General features: G+C 47.9%; 1 protein-coding gene across 2 annotated transcripts in view; it reads right to left on the bottom strand.

The window, feature by feature from the left end:
- ACSS2 (acyl-CoA synthetase short chain family member 2) overlaps nt 1-19,220 on the bottom strand; it is a 30,987-nt gene extending 11,767 nt beyond the window's left edge. For both annotated transcript variants that reach the window (XM_014876092.2, XM_014876093.2), the window contains exons 1-6: nt 19,053-19,220; nt 18,659-18,854; nt 2,030-2,121; nt 1,445-1,548; nt 1,088-1,160; nt 226-301 (exon numbers count right to left, since the gene is read on the bottom strand). In XM_014876092.2, the coding sequence (XP_014731578.2) occupies nt 226-301; nt 1,088-1,160; nt 1,445-1,548; nt 2,030-2,121; nt 18,659-18,854; nt 19,053-19,176 (665 nt within the window). In that variant the 5' untranslated portion in view covers nt 19,177-19,220. The remainder of the gene's footprint in view (nt 1-225; nt 302-1,087; nt 1,161-1,444; nt 1,549-2,029; nt 2,122-18,658; nt 18,855-19,052) is intronic.
- Nucleotides 19,221-19,508: the final 288 nt, after the last annotated feature.

Raw genomic sequence — 19,508 nt, 5'->3', positions numbered from 1 at the left:
TTTCCATGTTTGATCTAACACACAAACCCACGTTCAGTTTCACACAGATGCTGTGTCTGTAAGCTTGGCAAAGTCATTTCAGCAGGATTATTTCCCTTTCTGTAACATCTGATGACTGTTTGTGTCAGTCCTGCTGCAGAGTCTGCCCACCTATGACAACTCCCATTTGTGCAGAAGATTCTGGCAGCAATGCCCTTTTCTACAAGGGGGGGAATCCAAACTTACTTGTCTATGCATTTCCGGATGGCATCGTCTGCAATCTGCTTCAAGTTGACCAGTTTGTCCCCTCGATAAAAGGCATCTGCAAAATGGCGAGGGAAACATCAGAGGGGCTTCCCAGCCAAGGCAGCCTGGGACAGCTGGAGCAACAAGAAGTTTCAAGGAGGGCAGAGCAGAGCTCATGCACTGGAGCGAGGGGAAGCAGACAAGCAGCTGAAGGGAAAGCTTTCCTAATGCACCCTTTTAGCCTAGAGAAACAGATGCCAAAAGACATGGTGGAATTCCTTCTCTGGGAGAGGTCCCAGTTTGACCTGACAAATCTCTTGGGAATATTCTCTGGGAAATAATCCAATGCATCCAGAGCGGACTGCAGCTTAGTGGGTCCTTTCCATGCCATGGGAATTAATAAAAACACTATTTATTGCACTTTTTGAAAAAACAGCTGGGGAAATGCAGTGGGCTGACATGCAACTACTGCCACACTCTTATCCTTTGCTTTACAAGGCTGGGAGCTACAGCAGAAATGTCTTTGAAACTGGAAAGGGTGGGAATTCTTAAGTTAGGCCCGCCTCATGGTACATCTTGTAAACATCTGGCTGATTTTCAGCAGAAACATGGATGAGAAGTGTTTGGAAACATGCTATTAGCAGCTGGTGACATCAAGCTTTACAGGACAAACTGAGGGGCTGCTTGGAGGTTTCACCACATGTTTGGAGTGGGAAGAACATTTGGGCACAGCTAACAATACTGCACCCACTTTGCGAGGCTCAGCTGAGGCACTGCCCCTCCTTGTGCTCCTTCCAGGCTTTTAAAATAAAGATCTCTTAGCCAGGCAACAGGAAGAGAGTGGCTCAGGTGTGTGTTTTACCTGCCGTGATGAGGAGACAGCAACCACAGTCAAGGATCCGCTCGCACAGGGAGTCTGCAGAGAAACCTGCAAACTGCCAGGGACAACACAGCAGAGTCAGCAAGGACACACAGAAACCCAGCCCCAAACCCCCACAGCTGCTGTGCCATTCACCCAAGGCAAATGATTCACCACCAGGCACTGATGGAGAGAGCTAAAGGAGCTCATTGCATAGTTAATGCCAGGAAACAGCAGCTTTCTTAATTGAGCTTCCATCCATCTCATGGTCAGCACTTATTTTTCCAGCTCCTCTCCCAAACCAAGAGCTGCTCTCCTTAGAGCTTAGCACCAAGAGCAGCACAAAGAGCTTGTTCCTACCACAACAGAGTGCAGAGCTCCAATCCTGGCACAGGCGAGCATGGCTATGACCAGCTCCAGAATCATTGGCAGGTAGATGGAAACCCGGTCTCCTTTTTTCACCCCTGCACAGGGAAAGTGAATGTGGCATTTGTCAAAAGGAGCATGTTACACGGCAAAACAACACGTTATAGAAATAAATCAATTATTTTAGTTCCACATTTATATGCACACAATAAAGCTTCAGCTGGAGTTGGAGCTGAAGCAGCCTTGGGTTTTGCCTTTCAAGCACTATGGCTCTTGAGAGATGATGGCAATGAACACTCCATGTTCTCATCTGCTTCCCTGAATGAAACAGGAAAGTAATCAGAGCCCAGTGCTTGTTGGAAAACCCCAGAGCATGAATTTTTGAGCTCTGATTTCTTCCTTGTAGAGCTGACACGAGCAGCGCTGATCAGTTTTCACAAAGAAAGACAGGGACAAATCTGTGCGTTGCAAAGCAAATTGATGAGAATTACTCAACCACAAAGGCAGTGACCCCAATCTCCAAACCCTTGGCCAAATGCCTCCCCAGTATCCAGTGCTCCTGTTGCCCCAGCTGTGTACCTTGGCTGCGGAGGATGTTGGCAAACTGGCAGACTTTGTGCAGCAGCTCACGGTAGGTGATTTTCATGGAATCCCCAGGTTCATTCCCTTCCCTGGAAAAGCAAGATAATCTTTGTTACTGTGCAGCAGTACAAGGTAAGAGTGACACTGAAAACTGCTCTGGCCAACAAATATGTCCTCACCTGCCCTTCTGAGCACAGAGTAACCAAACTCCAGAAATCCAATTCTGGACTAAAGTTCTCCAATAGTACAAAAATTTAGTCCAAAGTGCCCAGTCATGTGTAGACCACTACTAAAAGCAATTGAATGTGTGGAATGGAAATACTGGCTGGCACTTTCAGAGAGGCAAGAAGAGTCCAACAGAACCATAGCTAAGAGTGCACAGGCTCAGGAGCCTTCTGGGATTTATGGCATGGCTCCCTCACTCCTGGGTGCTCACGTCTGCAGATACCACTGCATGAAACATGGGCCAACACCCAGCCCCCAAATACCTGACATCTGATGGGATGCCAAGGCCTGTCTTGTTTTCCAAGGTCATATATAAATACACTCATGTATGTTTGTTCAGTGTCGTGCCTGCTCTGCCTTATTCTCCCTGTGCTCCTCTGTGAACTAACTCCAGGCTCCTGCAGCCCAGACTCTGGTGGGAAGGAGAGCCAAGGGACAAGAATGTCATATCCCCAGGGAAATGGCTTGCTACTCAAGTGAAAAACAGCTAATTTTAACGTGACTCAACACTTCAGCCATGCAAATGAAGTGGCACTCCCACTGTTACCAGGAGATTCATAAAGAATTTGACACAACTTCACAGTGGAGAAGCAGCAGTTTCCTACACTCTGGAAGGACAGACACACTTTTCCAGGTCTCTCCGAGGCAGCCAGCACAGAAACTCCAGTGATCCATAGATGAATAGGGGTATCACATCACTCTCAGCTGCCAGTGCTTCTGGAAAAGTGTCCCCTTAGTGTGTTCAGCCAGATGAAAAGCACCAGTGGTGCTGGGGAGAGGCCAGGAAGCACCTCCATGCCATGTGCTCCCTCAGGATTGCAGCCAGGCTCTGCCTAGCTCTGAAACAGAAGCTTCATTTCTTCAACACGTCAAACAGAGCACTCCAAACCTAAGTACGGAATTCTAGCAAAAACCAACCACTTCCCCCAGCAACACAAACAACAGGAAGGCTTCTGGGATGCAGAAATGCATAAAGTAATACCCTAATTTCCCAAGTAATTCTGTAAATCATGCCATCAGCACAACAGTGACCACATGCTCCAATGGCAGACAGTCCTGGTGGAGAAACCACAAGAGCTAGGAGAACCTCACTGATACAAGCTCTGCTCCTGCCCCATGTAAAACAGGGGTTCCAAAACTGGTGGATACACCTGCATCATCGTTCGTGGATCTGCTGCTTACACACTTGTCTTATCCCTCTTGATATTCAGTTACACTCCTGGCTTCTGGTGTTCTGCACCAATTGGGACCATGGATATCTGCACTGACAGAGGACAGAGAATCTTCCCACCACTGGCTGCTAGAAGGGTGATTCCCTGCTTGATATTTTATGCAAGTTTGGCCCCTTGTAAGTGGAAATGGGAGAGACACAAGAATACAAAGCTAAAGCAAAGCGTGAGAACATGAACCAGTGCCCAAGGCTCAGCCTTGACACCCCAGCATTTTCCTCTCTTTTTCCCATCACAGCCAGAAGCATCACTTTGAGCAAAATAACATGTGAAACCATTAGTCAAGGTCCCTTACAGCAGGACTCTCAGCTAGGAAAGGGAAACCAGGAAATCAGTTTCCTTTTTCATTCTGTTACTTGAGGTCAAAGATGCAAGAGCTGATAATTCCAGAGCTGGGCCGAGCGGCTGCAACTGATCTGGCTCACAATAACAGCATCTGCTTCTGCTGTGTCTGCCTGCACACTGAGTGCCTTCCCTCAGCATCCAGGCTTTCCTTTGTGCACCTACAGCAAGGCTGGTGCTGTGTAAACCTGCTTGTGTCCAGACGTGCAGGATCACTGTGTGTGCAGCTCTCCTCTTGGCCATGAGCTCTGCTATGGAATAGCTCTTCAAAGACAATTATAATGCTTCCAAATGCAAGCTGGAGCATCCCAGCCCATTAATCCCTCACCTGAAGGTCACTGGGATCTGCTGGGCAGCACAGGCAGGCCCTGTGCAAGTCAGCCCCCAGGTCAACAAACAGGGCAGGGAGGAAGGATGTCTCTTTGTCTAAGCTCCGACCCAGCAAAGGATCTAATTACAGCCTTTACTAAGAGAGGAACACTTCAGGAGGAAAGACTAGCACAGGCTGCCCAGGGCTCTGTGTGCTATTTGGGGAGAGGCAGCCAGGTCATCCAAGCTGTGGGTTCTCAGGGGAGCAGCCCTGCACACGGTGCCCATGATGGACACAGACCTGCCCTGAGCCACCCGGCACAAGACACCGCTGGGACATTCCTGCTCTCCCTGCACATGAGAGGCACCTCTCAAATACACCAGGTCCTCCTCCTTGGCAGGACATTCAGGCCAAGGAATGTACCCAGGCTTGTCCTGAAGGCCAGAACGAAGGCCTCTTACATAAAGCACTGCAGGAAAAGCACAGACAGAGTCAAAGAGAAGTTAAAAGTTTTGCAGGGATTTTCAGGGGGCTTTCAAAGTCCTTTCCATCCATTTGCGTGACTGCAAAACAGCTCCCCTACCACCAGCAGGGCAAACCTCAGGCTCCAGAATTTAAGAAGATCTTTTGTTCAATGGAAAACAAATAACATCCTTGTTTCTACAGCACAAGATACCTCCTTTCAATGCATCCCCAGTCAAGGCCTCGAGCAGTCTCCCAAGAGCAGGCAATTGCTTTGTATCTCCCTGCCTCTGAAAATAGTGTGGAGTGCCCACAGCTCTACTCAGCAGGCTACAGCAGCATTCAGACTGCTCGGGCCTCTGCTCTGCCACAAAAGTCCAGTGAGTGATGGATTTTAGACAGGGCATTTAAAGGAATGCCCACTTGCATTTTATTGAGTACTCTCTGCATCAAAACTGAGCCTGTAAACTCGTGGCATCCAAGTTCTGCCAGCAGCATCTTCCCAACACTGCCCATCTGACATAAGCAAGAGCTGTCAGCCCTGAGCATCTCATATGGGCTCCCTTGTCCAAATTCAACTGAAAAAGAAATAAAACTGTGAAAATAAACCTCACTCTTCTTAAAACAGCACCGCAGAACTCATCTCCGCAGTTCTAACCCCCCAAATACATATATTTTAAGATCTATTGGTGAAAATAGTTGGCAGCAGCACTGCTGTGATTGTTCATGTGCAATCTGTGCTCTAACAGCAAAGAAAAATCCAATTCTCAGCACCCCCAAACATCCCAGATACATCATTAGATGAAATATATGGTGAAGCATAGTAAGTCTGATGTTTTTTTTCATCTTTAAACCAAGTCCTACATTTAGCAACTGTAATCCAAAATTTTACAGTATCATCTGGCTCATGGCAGGAATGCATTTGAGATTTTTAGCACTTGAGAAGCCTGTGTTTTACATATTGCATGTTGTGTGAATGCTCAGCTGGAGAAAGGCAAGTTTGGCCATATGGAATGCATATGGAAGAAATTCTTCCCTGGGAAGGTGGGCAGGCCCTGGCACAGGGTGCCCAGAGCAGCTCTGGCTGCCCCTGGATCCCTGGAAGTGTCCAAGGCCAGGCTGGACAGGGCTTGGAGAAACCTGGGACAGTGGAAGGTGTCCCTGCCCAGGCAGGGAGTAGAACTAGATGACCTCTAAGGTCCCTTCCGACCCAACCCATTCTGATTCTAAGACCTCCACTGAACCACCCACTGACTCAGTAAATGCAAGGTCCCCAACTAAACATACAGATGCACAAATGGAGGCCCTCTGAGGCAGAAATTCTAGAAATTGTGATTTGTTGAAGAAGTCACGTTTCCTACAAAGAGGAGAGTTTTGTATCTGCCTGCAGCCAATCCTTGCCAGGGCCAGACACCCCAAGGGCATCGGGGACCACCACCACTGCAGTGTGCAGGATGGCAGTGCCCAGCTCTGCTCCAAACAGGTCCCTGTCAACATATGAAAGGCAGCCTAGGCTCTGCAGAGCTCTTACCCTCCTGCTCCCCTGTGCCTGATGCTCACAAAGCCCCATGGCACAGAGCATCCGAGCCGGCATCTGAGCAAGGAACAACTGCACGGAGAAGTTACACAGGCAGGGGAGGAAGAAAACGCCAGGTAGGAAAGGTGAACCCTTGTCACCTCTGTGGCACTGCCACACTAACAGAGGGCTCACAGACTGCCTGCTCAGCTGGGAGTTTGACCTTGGAGGTGCAGAGCCACAGAGCTGTTTCACCTGATGCCCAGGTAGTAAATCAAGGCTAAGTCTCCCTCTTAGAGCCACCATGCAGGTGAGTGATTTACTGCTGCACATACACGGTGTAGAAGGAAGGGTGGTGTGTAGGAGCAGGCAAGCATTTCTGCAGAGCCCCATTAGTTTAAGCACTGACCCTGTGGAGCAATCAGGGATGTGGAGCAGCAGTGTGGGAGAGGGACACTGTGCCCAGATGCTCCCCTGGGTATTTGCACCAAAGCAGGTTAAGAAGTTACTGTGCTCTGCCAAGCTGACTACAGGGCTTTCCAAAGCATGGTCTGCTTCACCCTCTCATCATCTAACCAAGTGAGCCGAGCCCATCTCATCTGTAGGGGGACAAACACAAGGGAAGGACAGGAACTCAATGGTCATGGGGACACACACTTCCCAGAGCACCCAAACAGATAAAGCAAAGCTGACCTGAAAGTGAATCACCAACACTGTTTGGTTCCCTTTCACCACATTTCTAAAGAAGTTATTTGCATCATTTATTTGAGTAACAGATGACTACAACTCCCCAAGCAAAGCTGCCCTGGCATTGGCACAGAGCAGCAGGAAGCACAGGTTGCATCACTGGCAATTACAGTTTTCAAAGGAATTGAGGATGATAATTGTGGTTTACAAGGGCTACAACACCACTGATAAGGTGATGTACAGGACAAAAGGAGGAAATAAAGCCAAGCAAGTGAAGTGTTAGAAGTTTTCAAGATCTGCCAGACCATCTGCAGATCTGCAGTCAGAAACAGAAAATGACAGATCAAACCAAGCTAAGGACAAAGCCTTTCTGATCCCTGGAAATGCTCCCACTGAGGAACAAAGGGGCTGCAGATCAATTAAATTTCTCCTCTACGCTCCTGTGAACACATCACTCACTTTCTTTTTGCAAATGACAATGGCTTTAAACTGAAAGAGAATAGGTTTAGATTGGATATGAGGAAGAAATTATTCCCTGTGAGAGTGCTGAGGCCTTGGTACAGGGTACCCAGAGAAGCTGGGGCTGCCCCATCCCTGAGTGTGTCCAAGGCCAGGTTGGATACTGGGGCTTGGAGCACCCTAGGATACTGGAAGGTGTCCCTGCTCATGTACCTTCCAACCCAAACCATTCTGTGATTGAGTAAAAGCAGTAACCCAAAGTTACCAAGCACAGGCAGAGGGCACCTGAAAGGCAAATTTTCAAAGCAAAGCAAACCACCTCAAAGCTACCAGGCCTCATTTTCTGACTGGCAGAGATGTGATGGCAGCCCATAGAGCAATTTTTCTTTATGCAGGACAAAGGCTCCTCATTTTATCTACTGGAAAGCACCCTTAAGAAAACATGGATTCCCAGTTTGGAAAAGGTGTTGTAAGAGGGAAAGAAGCCTTTACCAGATTATGTCATTTCACAGGAACAATTTGCACAGTGGGGAACCACAGAGACTCAATGATCTCAAAGGTCTTTTCTAATCTAGTTAATTCTGTGATCCTGTAACTCCATCAGAGCAGAGATGGGAACTGTGGCAATGTCTGCCCTAGAACATCTCTGTTGCCATCTAACCTAAAACAAGCTCAGAGCCCCAAATCCCTCCTAAACATGGAACCAAATGCAGCCATGAGAGATCTCCAGCTCCTGCTTCACCAGCAGTCTGTGCCCAGAGCAGGGTACAAGGTAAAGGAGGAATTTTCCTGCTGTGGTGACAGCTCTTCACGTGCAAGGTCACCAGGGGTGGCCAGGAGGGCTCATGGCTCCCTGATCCATTCCACATCCAGAATTAGAGCAGCCAAAATGCCAGGCAGAGCTGGGCCAGCCAGGCTCCTGCCATGTGGGGAATGTGCTCATGTGTGAGCCGCATGGGCAGCGAGAGCCCCGGGCGTGCTCGGCCACCGCGGTGTCAGCTGCTCACACACCTCCTGCCACCACCCAGCCTCGGCTCTTCTCAGGGCAGCCCCAAAAACTGCTGCCTCAAAAGGGTCTGCCTGGACATATCCTGGTTTCTCAGGAAAAACGGCAGCCAAAACTGAAAAAAAAAATAAAAAAAATAGGGTTTCTCCCTATGTCACAGCCTTGCTTATGCCATTTGAGAGAGGAACAGCACTTGAGTAAAGACAGCTTTTTAAATCTGTTTTTGAGAAAACAGATTACAGTGAAACGTGAAGTTTGGGAAGAGCAGCTGTGCAAGATAATCAGAAAAAAATTCTGGTATTTGCATAGATTGTTCAATATGGAAATGCTCTTAATTGCACAAACAGATGGGTCTGCAGGAGGTCTGCAAAAACCTCCATGAGAACATTTCATAATAATGGGGCAAACTGCCCAGCCCTGCCCATGCTTAACATCACCATCTCCCACCACAGTAATGTAAAATTCCCAAAGGAGTTCTGGGAAGCCTGAGGTTTCCTGAGCAGCAGGTTTACCAGAAAGCTCAACCCCACCATCACCACACTTAAATCCCCTTGCATCACAACACAGAACAAGAAAGAAGAAGTTGTGTAATCACAGGGCTCAGCTTGGGAGGGGCTGGTGAAAAGGTTTTCCCAGTGTATTCAGAAATATTTGGCAGCACTGAGAGAACATCATTGAGTAAACCTGGGAACAGAAAGCTCAGGTAAAAGAAGAATCTTACCAGTTTAATACCATCACTTCCTAAATCCACACAGTTGACTATGACAACTGCATTAAAACCATCCATCGATTTTACCCTCCAGTGTCCCCCATACATTTAGGTAGGGCCTAATAGAGCTCTGCTCTCAAATCCATCTCTGAGCCACACCATCCCAATTTAAAGTTGGTCATGTAACTAGCATGGATGAACTCTTACTGCTGTTAAGAAACCCAAACAAGCTCTGTCAAAGTCCTGTGCTCGGCAGGGCACAATGTTCTGTGTTCAGCCCCACCAGGCCCATCCCCTCCAGCCCAGCTGACTCCAACACAGGCACTATGTATTTTACAGAACAGCCAAAATGGAGCTTATTTCTACAGGGATACTGGGTTATCATTTGCTCTTTGATCAAGGAATCAATCCTCTATTCACCTTTAAAAACAGTTATATGGACAAAGCAAAACAAACACCCAACACCCTGCACAGCTGTTACTATCCCATAGGAAAGCCACATCCATCTTTCTGTCTTTCCTTCTCATTATATACATTCCCAGCTACTCTTTGTATCTGCAGCCTTTCAGAAGCTGAACAAATACCAGAGGCATCTAAAGAAATAATATTTATCTTGTGCAGCCCAACCACTGTTCACTCTGCCATACCCTGAGTGATCCTACACCACAGAGCCCAGTTGGAGGTGGACACTGCTCCAAATCCACTCTTCATTTATCAACCTGCCAAAATTCCCTCCAGTTATCCCACTCACACCAGGCTATGCCCTAAAATCTACTTCAAGCCCCTTTCTTTAGGCAGTGAGATGCTCAGACATCTCTAAAGGAATTAACACTTCCCACTGCTGCTTTCATCAGCCGATATGGGCAAGTGAACTCAGTGCCGTGGGATTTGTACACTCTGTGCTCACACCTGAGAGTCTGAACACTCCAGAGGAACAGTTCTGGGGAAGATGGGATCAACAGCAGCCAGCAAATCCCTCTTCAAGAGAAATGTACTCTCACCCTGGCACATTTGACAAGATAAGTCAGTTTACAAGTCATGTAAACCACGTGTAAATACCTTGGTGACAGTGTCAGCAGCCACTCTGTGCTAATGGGTCCAGCAACGAGAATTTGCTCACCGTGGCTTCCCAATTCTCCTACTTGCTTGATACTGAGTAACCATCAAGTCAAGAGGAAAAGCATTAACTCTGACTCTACACTTTCTGAAGCATGCTTGAAAACACGAGAGAACAACCAGTGGAAAAAAACAACAGGTTTTTGTACGTTTCATTTAGGGGAGAGGTTTTTTAAAGCCAATTTTAATTACTTTTTTAAAATCAGAATAGCAATATTGCATTGCAACAGAGGTCATGTGCAAGACTCACCCAGCACGTCACAGAGTTTGGCTGCCCTCAGCCAGCACTTGTAATCTCAAACAGCCAAACCCACTGAATGCTGCAGTAGAATGTGAGAGTTTGACATGATAGGAAACATTTTAGATGTTTACCATCAGTGAGGTTTTCAAAGGAGCATGGACTATTTTTACCAGTCCAGTGGGAGTAGGGCTTATATTCAGTACAAAACAGCTGATTGCTTGTTTAAACAATTTACAGTTGGGCTGTTGAACAGACCCTGGGTGAAGGTTCTGTAAGTAAAATAATCAACTAGCCAACTGCAACTGGGAAATGCCCCATTTTGGGAAATAGCTGCATCTCTGGTGGGAACATTCTGCCAAACTTTGAAGAAACACAGAAAGCCAGGCAAGGCAATTTCAATGGAGGCTCAAACAATATCCATAAAGGGCATGGTAGGAAACTAAGCTTTTAATCTGATTTTTGGTGGGCATTTCAATTTCATGCATCATAAACCTCCAGAGGTGAAGGCTAGGTGTCACCTGCTGGAAAGTCGTTTAGGGAACATTTCTTCGAAGATGGTCAGTGGCAAGAGGAATGGAAAACATGCTTCACTATCACTGAATGAATCATAAAACAAATGTTCTGGGCTGGATGAGACCTTAAAGACAATGTGGTTCCATGGGCACAGACACCTTCCACTAGACCAGGTTGCTACAAGTTCCATCCAACTTGGCCTTGACCGCTCCCAGGGATGGCACAGCCACAGCTTCTCTGGGCACTATCAGGTAGCCACGTGTGACAAAGAAAGCAGGAAGGCTCTCAACTTCCTTGAGGAATTCCCCTGAAGAGGGGAGGTGACATCTATGAAAATGAGTTAATGGCAAACTGCCAGGGCTCACGATTTCCTACTGCACCTCATTTCGACATTTCCAAGTGATGTGCAGAAATGCAAACAGAGAACAGAAACCCTGCTCCAAAAGGGGGGAGGGGAGAGCTCTTGTGAAACCACTGGCCACCGACACTTCAGCCCAGGAGCTCTGGGCACAGAGAGTCCACCAGGCACAGCAACTGCAGCAACCCACCAGAAAAATGCCACACTTAAAACAAGCACCTCTTTGGGCAATGCCTGAACATTCTGTCTTCTACTTGGAGCAAGTCTCACCCACGTGTAGCTGGAGTCCTTGTCCACTGCTGCTCCACTCACACCAGAGTGCCAAGGGAGAACACACAAGCCATTCACACGGCTAAAATAATTAGGTTTTCTAGTTCAATAAGCAAACTGAAGGCTCTGATCTTCCGTGTCCTGAATCCATAGAGAAGTTCACCATCCTCTTTGTTGATGAACTCCATTTATCCACCACAAGTTTCAAATCTCCAGCCAATATTTGCAATATGCCATCACTGCACAACCACAGTGCCCCTCCCTAAAGCAACCAAGTATTTTTAAAACATACCCAGTTTCCTCTAATAGCTGCCAGCAAAACAAGACAGAAGTTTCACAGACATGAGAAAATCCAGGTGCCGTTGCTGTGCACACCCACGCCTCATATCGCCCCATGTAGTTATTGTAACAACCACACCCCCAGAACCATGCAGAAAGGCAGCATTGCACACGTATAAACCAACATTTTTGGGAAGGGGTGTAAGCAGAAATTCATGGTAAGTTATTAAATCCCTTGTGCTGAATCTACAGAGCTGTCAGAGCAACAAGGAGGATGAGGAAAAAGTACTAAATAAGAAGATAGAAGCTGCCACTGGTGTCAGTTACACAGCAGCATTGCACTTGTGTTCACAGTAACTCAGCCAAGAGCCTCTTAGACAAAACCAAAGTACCCAACCAAAGCTGGGTCAGAACCATGGCTGATGTTTGGCCTCCAGAAGCAACAGCAGCAAGAGTTGATGTTTCTGGAGCACGTGAAGCTGGCCACCATCAGCAATTCTGTTTCAACACTGCCCTTGGCAGTCCTGCTGCTGACCCTGAAGAGTGTCCACTGAAAGTGAGGAAGCAAAGGGCAAGGCTAAACCAGCTCTATAAAAACACTGTTCTTCCAGGCACACCTGAATTACTTTCTTGAACAACTTCTCGTTGGAAACCTGCTGAAGGTGGTCTGCAAAGAGCCATCCCTGTGTGCTCAGTGCCACCAGCCTCATGCTCCAGCAGCTCTGCCAGCAGCTCCACTAGCGACCCTGTTCCACTGCAGCCCTAGGGATACAAGTCACATTTACTGGTTCCCAGGACCCTCTCCATTGCCCTCTCTGGGCAAAGGGGGACTGGCAACCTCCCAGCCCTTGGCACCGCAGCTTTTTGCAAATACCACCAGTGTACCCTGGCCAGCAGCTCTGCAGTTCCACATTCAAGTTCCTGCCCATATCTGGGGCACATGCCATTTAATCCTGGGCACTTACAGACATCCCACTTGTTTATCTGGTCCAATACTTCCTGGATATTCCCTTGTATTTATATGGATGGATGCTGTATCCCTGCCAATAGCAGCTACCAAAGGTTTCTGAGCAAAAGGCTGGAAACAAACAGATCCAACAAAACTCAAATGAAAGCTGCTCCCCTGATTCAAGGCAGCTGAGCTGCTCTCCCGGGCAGGAGAAGTTAAACAACCCTGCTCTCACTGCTCTGCCACAGAGCAACCACCCAAGTGCTACCTGAGTGCCTTTTAACAGATTTGACTCAACAGAGAAGAAAAATCCCACTCTGTCTCTAGGAGCAGATTAGCAGGATTACATGTTATTTGAGCTCAGTAAAACTACTTCCAGAGAAAACCTTCAAAAATGTGGAATGCCCTATTATGGGGACACAAGTCCAGGGGTGCTTCTGAATGGGCAAAACCACAGGAGACCACAGGCACTAAGTAATCAACCTGTCCCTTTCCTTCCTTGCACTGCAGAGCAGAACAGCACGAGGCTGAGAGCAGTTGCCATCTCCCTGCTCCTGCCCTGCCTGTCATCCTGGGATGGAAGAGGCTCTGCAGAGCGGGAATGGGGCTTGAGATCTCCAAAACATCAAGCTAATCACCCTTCCCAGCATCTCCCTGCAAACAGCAAGAGTACCTGACAGGGATGAGTCAAGTTCTGCTTTCAAGTCAGTCCTTGGAATGGAAAAACAACTTCCAGTGACTCTGAGCATGCCAAGTGCCTGAGTACCACAGTGCTCAATCTGCTGACTCATAGCATCCAGGAAAGCACACCCCACACATGCCTGAAGGAAGCTGTTTGCTGTTCTCAGATATTTATTTCATCCCTTTGGGACAATGACTCACCTGGGAACTACCGTGGACATTCTGATAGTAATGAACAGGATGGAGGATGCAGCACATGAGTACAACAGAAACACACGGGACAGAAGAACCTCAAGATATGACAGGAGAAAATAGGTCTCAGCACACACACCAAGGCCTTTGGTAACAAGTTTCAGACCGTAATCCCTGTGTTTCCCAGCCCCTCAGGCCAAACTGACAACCTCAAACCCTTAAGCAGGCATCACTACGTTGCCCTGAAGCAGCATCATCTTTGTATCTCATCTGCAACCTCCAGCAGGGAATTCCGAGCAATTACATGAAATCAGTTAATTTTAAACCCATCATGACCTTGCTCCAAACAGCCCACAGCCAAAGTTAGAGACTCCATTCACCTATGGAGAAAAATCAGGGAGCTACACTTGAGGAGAAGCTCTGAGTCCCTCCTGTCCCAGCCTGTACTTATATATATGAGTGTCTAAACACAGCGGCTTGCACTACCACACAGCACTAACCACACTGCTCAGTGACTGCCCGGAACTGGCAAACGAAAAATTTCAAAGAAGCCAGGAAAGCACATGACTTGGGCATGCCTGAGCTACTACACTACTCCCTGTTTTAATGCCAGGTTTCTATTGATGTTCCCCCCACCCCTACTCCAGCACTACCCACACAGCTCAGGCATCCCCAGGATGCAGGGATATTCCCCTTTGGAGGGATGAGAAATTCTGTCTGAAGCTCCCAGTTTTGTCACTCTCTCCCACACTGGCAGATTTCACAAAGCCCACCAGAAAAGAGCTACACTTTCTGTGATGGAATCTACAACTATCATTGCCCTTGAAGAAGGTACAAGATTTACACTCCATAAAATATTAATACATTCAGTGTATTCAGTAATACTAATACATTCAGTGTAATTTATTACCTATTTTAGGGGCACATAATGTTCTTGATTTCTAGAAGCAGAACATTGTACTGTTCAGCAGTGCTTCCAAAACAATTAATATCTGCCAAAACCAGCAATCTATCCCTCTGCACACACAACAGGGAGATGACATGGAATGCTGGGGAGGCACCTCAGAAAGGGCTGTGGGGGCCACCCCTTTTCCTGTGGAGAATCCCCATCAGGAAAGGAGCTGTGCTGAGCCTGGGTAGTGCTGTGGGCATGAACCAAACCATGCACACATTTGCAAATGTGGATCAGTAAAAGCAACCTTCCCAGTGGTGAATTTTGCTCTTTAAACAAACTGCGACTTAGAGATTTGCTCTCATCACCAGAAGAGTCTGCATCACTGGAAGGATAACAAGTCATCCAGGAAGTTACCAAAGAACTGAATGGTCAGTTTGACACAGGATACTCCAGAATCCTGAAGCCAGTGGGAGCAGCAGAGCCAACTGCATCATGTAGAAGCTGGCTCCAATTAAGCACTTGGAAAGGCTGGATGTTAACAGCCAGCATCCTCTGCCACAGCATCTGTGCTTATGACAGAAGTATGAGGCTGGTTTGTATCTTTTATTGTTTTTTAAACATGCTCCCATAGTTGTTTGGCTTTTTCTTATAGGAAGTTTAATTGGAAGAAACCTCAAGGCTACAAGGTCCTAAATTCATGATTACATTTTAAAGTCAAATCATATAAAGAAACCAAAACCAAACAAACCACACCTCCTAATTTGATATTTGCATGTCCTGTTTGTTCTAGGCCCAGAAGAGGAACGATAGGCACTTATTATTTTGTTAAACAAAGTTCCAATAAGCTCTGGCAGCCTTTACTATCTTTATTGCTCCTTTCTAGATGTGTAATGCCATATGCCAATATTAAAAAGAAGAGAATGAATACACTGTCCCAGACATGGCAGAAGCCAGGATCACCAGCAAGCCCCATCTCCTTGGCTAGAGGGACTAAAAACAAAGCTCTACCTCCTGCCCCTGATCCTGGTCCCACCAGGTGCTACCAGCATTGCAGCTGGGGTAACTAGTTTGAGAAACAGAAGCACAGGTTACACATAGAACAGGCTTCATCCAAATAGTCTCACACCCTAGGGTCTAATTAGAGAGTTTTGTAATAGGTGGTGTTTTTTTTTTAATTCCCACATGGTTATATTTTTACTGCCCAGGTTAAAGTTTATATGACATTATTAACAGACACTTCAGCACAGAACTAAGGACTATCCAAATGACTTGGCATGTCTACAGCAGGGTGAAATACTGTGCTCCTGCCCTAATTAACCACCCCTCACAAAGTCCTCAGCACTGCTGCAAGTCCCCTTAATGTCCCAGAAGCTGGTCCAGTCTGTTTCCCCTGCCAGGCCCACAAGAGCCACCACATGTGCCCACCTGCACAGCAACCACTGTTAGTGACCTCAGCCTTGGCATACCATTAGGAAAGAGATTGACTTTTGAGAGCAGCACTTTATCAGAAGCATTTCCTGGAGCTTCTGTTCCTTTTTTTAGGCCACATCAGCAATACCAAGTAGAGAAAGAGGAATCAGAAGCAGTGAAAACAGAAATATTTGTAAGGTTTGCAAGCAGCCCAAGATACCCCAGTGAAGCAGGCAACAGGGAAAAATCCATCAGGATGGCCAAAAATCCAACTCAGGATGGCCATTTTGAATTACACAGTCCTAACAGCACCATGAGGACAACACCATGACAGCAAACATCACCTATGTACAAGTTCTGCAGCATTAGGCAATCAATCCCATGTACTGCCCTTTGTGCTGAAAATGCAATTCCATGTGGCTTGGGATTAGACCCTCTGAGTGCAGCTAATCTGGGCAGTCCTGGACTGCTGGTGGTGCAGGAACCTTTAGTGCAGCTTGGCCCTAACAAACCCAGATGAGCTGCTTGCTCCTTCTCATCTGTGCAAGACTGGAGACAGCCATAGGCAGCAGTTCTGAGTTTTGTTAGGACACAGTTGCTTCTCAGAGACACTCAGCAATGCCTCCAAACATTATTCAACTTCTCCCTAATTTCCTCCTCTCTGAAAGCAGAGGCCATGGTCCTGTATTTTTTCAGAGCTCTCAGAGCTGGGCAGTCAACCAAACCTTGGTATAGGTTCAGCACCTTTCCCATCTAGCAGGCTGCAGACATTCTTAGACACAAACTAGTGACTCAGGTGTTTAAAAATAAACAAAACCTCTTCAGCTTTCAGAGGCTTTAATTTCTTTTTCAACCAGTCATACAGTGTGACAAGTCTCAAGTGTTTTAGGGAGCCAGGCTCATTCCAAAGTGTTAAATACAAAATGCGAGAGGACAAGATGGGAGCAATTAATTATTGTTTTGTTTTGAAGAAAACCACATGCCCAGAAAGGAGTAGTTTTATGAGTTGCAACTCTCTTTCCCAAGTCCCCAGTGCCACAGGTTTGTCACAGTGTGCCTCTTCCATTGCTCCCATTGTCATTCCTAGCTGACAGCTCCACACTACAGTGCCTGGTCACCCTGTGACAGAGCCACGTTAGGAGAGCTTATCCCAAATCAGTCAGGGGAAACTCTCTGCCAAGGAGGAAGAGAGATTTTATTTTTTGGCACTGTGAACAGCACGACTGACAGCCACCCACCATTTTCATATCCCACCCCAAGCTTTTCTCAGCATCGCAAAGGCTGCCAGAATAATCAGCATGAAAAATGTTCACCAAGCCCAAATTAAAACTGCAGGCCGCTGCCTCAGTGTCGCACAAAGATTTACGTGCACAAAGAACCCAGTCCCTCAACAAACCCCAGCCCAGGGCCAGCACTGGCTGCCAAATGGTTTTGCTTGCTGGCACACCTTTACCTGCAGGAGTTTACAAAGGAGTTTTCATCCAGAAGCTGTAGAAATATTACATCAGAGCAAGATAGAGAATCTATTTATCTAGCAGAGAAGTAAACACTTTCCAGCATTTCACCTGTGCTTTATCAATATTATTATCTACTAGGAGGTGTGTAATTCTTTCACTGAAGCAAAAGATATAGATATAGTTTCTATATAGATAGAAACTCTAGAAACTCTATGAAGCCAAATTTACATCCATAGCCAGAGCCACACTGGTATAATCATGTTCCTTTCTGCATTAGGGTGGCTCCCCAATCAACTTTATACCAGGTGACTCAGGGGGACTTTCAGCTGCACAATAAATCACTTAGAGCATCTGGTATTTTTATTGCAATGACAGTAAGGTTTCTCCATCTGCTCTGCTCAAGGGATTCACCATACCCCAATGAGTTATTGCATGCCTAAATGGGGTACATTTAATTGTGCTTCTGCCCTGCCACACACAGTCACAGCCAGGTTAGATGAATACAAGCTCAAGGGAAACAACAAAATGCACAGGAGAGGCAGGCAGAGCTCTGTCTGAAGACACAGCTCTGTCTGAGGACACAGCTGCGTTGCCAGCTGAGCTATTTCAGCAGGAGTGCATTACTTCTGGAGCTTGGACATCACAAGTGAAACCTACTTTGCATCAATATGAAAATTAAGTTTTACAAGGATTTTAACACTAGTAACTACTGTGGCAAAAAATAGAAACATACTTCAGATAGGGTTGGAAGTCTCTTTTCTTCCCAAAGGTAGAGAAGCCAGTCTTTCTGAAAGCACCTTACATTCATGTGCAAGGAATCCACATATAAACTCAGGTATTAGGCGAACCTTTCTACCACAGGAGTGGAAACTTGCCAGACCCACAAAACATAAACACGGGAGATAATGGGGTTTATTAGCTTTTAGCTGTCGGATGTTGGCTGCTCCTCATCCCGTGCTTCTATCCACATCCACCTCCTCCACCAGGGAGTCGTGGCACCTGCCCCACGCCTGCCCGACCGCTCGGAGCTCTCAGCAGGTACAGCCGCAGAGGCAGAGCTGGGAGTCAGGTGCTCCCCACTGCTATGCCGGGCACTCCAGTGCATCCCAGCAAGGGCAGAGAGGCTTCCCAGCAAAGCTCTTCCCAAGGACACTGCAAGCAAACACGTGCTGAACCCGTCTAAGGATTAGCTCCGCTCAGCTTTTACGTTTTCATTCACCTCAGTGGAAATTGACACTGCTGGTAAACTTCAGGGTGCTATTTACACACCCTCTCCACCACAGTAAAACCAGAAACTTACCAGTAAAAACAGAAACTTACCAGTAAAAAGCAACTTTGTCCCCAAGCTTCTTTTCATTAACATTTCTGTCCAGGAGATTGTAGCAGATGTTGGTGGTCGCTCCTTTCATCCACTCGATGAAGATCTTCCCCTTGGTCACGTCGAAGTTGTACTTCAGGAAGGGTCCCGTGTGCTGACGCTTCCAGTAGAACTCTTTAGCGATGTCCCCCCAAAATTCTGCAAAGGCAACGGGCGCCGGAGCCCGTGATCAGGAAACAGGGATGAGGAAGGTGGCACTGGCGGGGGCACGAGGGGCACCCGCCGAGCACCCCACCCCCGGGTGCTGGCGGAGGGCTCCCCGCGCTCCCCACAGCCCCCTCAGGGCCCGGGAGCCGCCGCCGCCCCGCCGCGCCCGCCCCGCGCGGCCCCGCTCACCGTGCGGCTCCTCCACGGAGCGCTGGTACAGGCGCTGGTAGTGGGGCAGCGAGGGGACGTGAGCCGCGGGCAGCAGCTCCGGCCGCGGCCGGTAGAGCCCGGCCTGCTCCGCTGGCAGCACCATGGCGAGGCAGCGGGGCTGTGCGCGAGCGGGGGCCGCGCAGCCCCGCTCCGCCGCCGCGCCGAGCCGGGGGCGGGCACGGCGGGCACGGCCCGCCCTCACGGCGGAGCGGGGCGGCGGCCATGTTCCGCAGCGGGGTGTGCTGGTGTCGCTGTAACTCTGGTGTCAGTGGGGTGTCCCTGTTAGCAGGGTCTCTGTGTCGCTGGTGTCCCCTTGTTTGCCTTGTCCTTTCTGTCAGCGGTGTCCTTGTTTCAGTGCTGTCCCGTGTCAGTGGTGACGCCCTGTCCGCCGTGTCCCCTGTGTCAGTGGTGATCCCCTGTCAGGCCAGTCACCCT

The sequence above is a fragment of the Sturnus vulgaris genome, chromosome 17, assembly GCF_052056855.1.
Source record: "Sturnus vulgaris isolate bStuVul1 chromosome 17, bStuVul1.hap1, whole genome shotgun sequence".
In the NCBI taxonomy this organism is placed as follows: Eukaryota; Metazoa; Chordata; class Aves; order Passeriformes; family Sturnidae; genus Sturnus; species Sturnus vulgaris.
The sequence above is the reverse complement of the archived record's forward strand: the minus strand, read 5'-3'. Positions and strand labels throughout refer to the sequence as shown.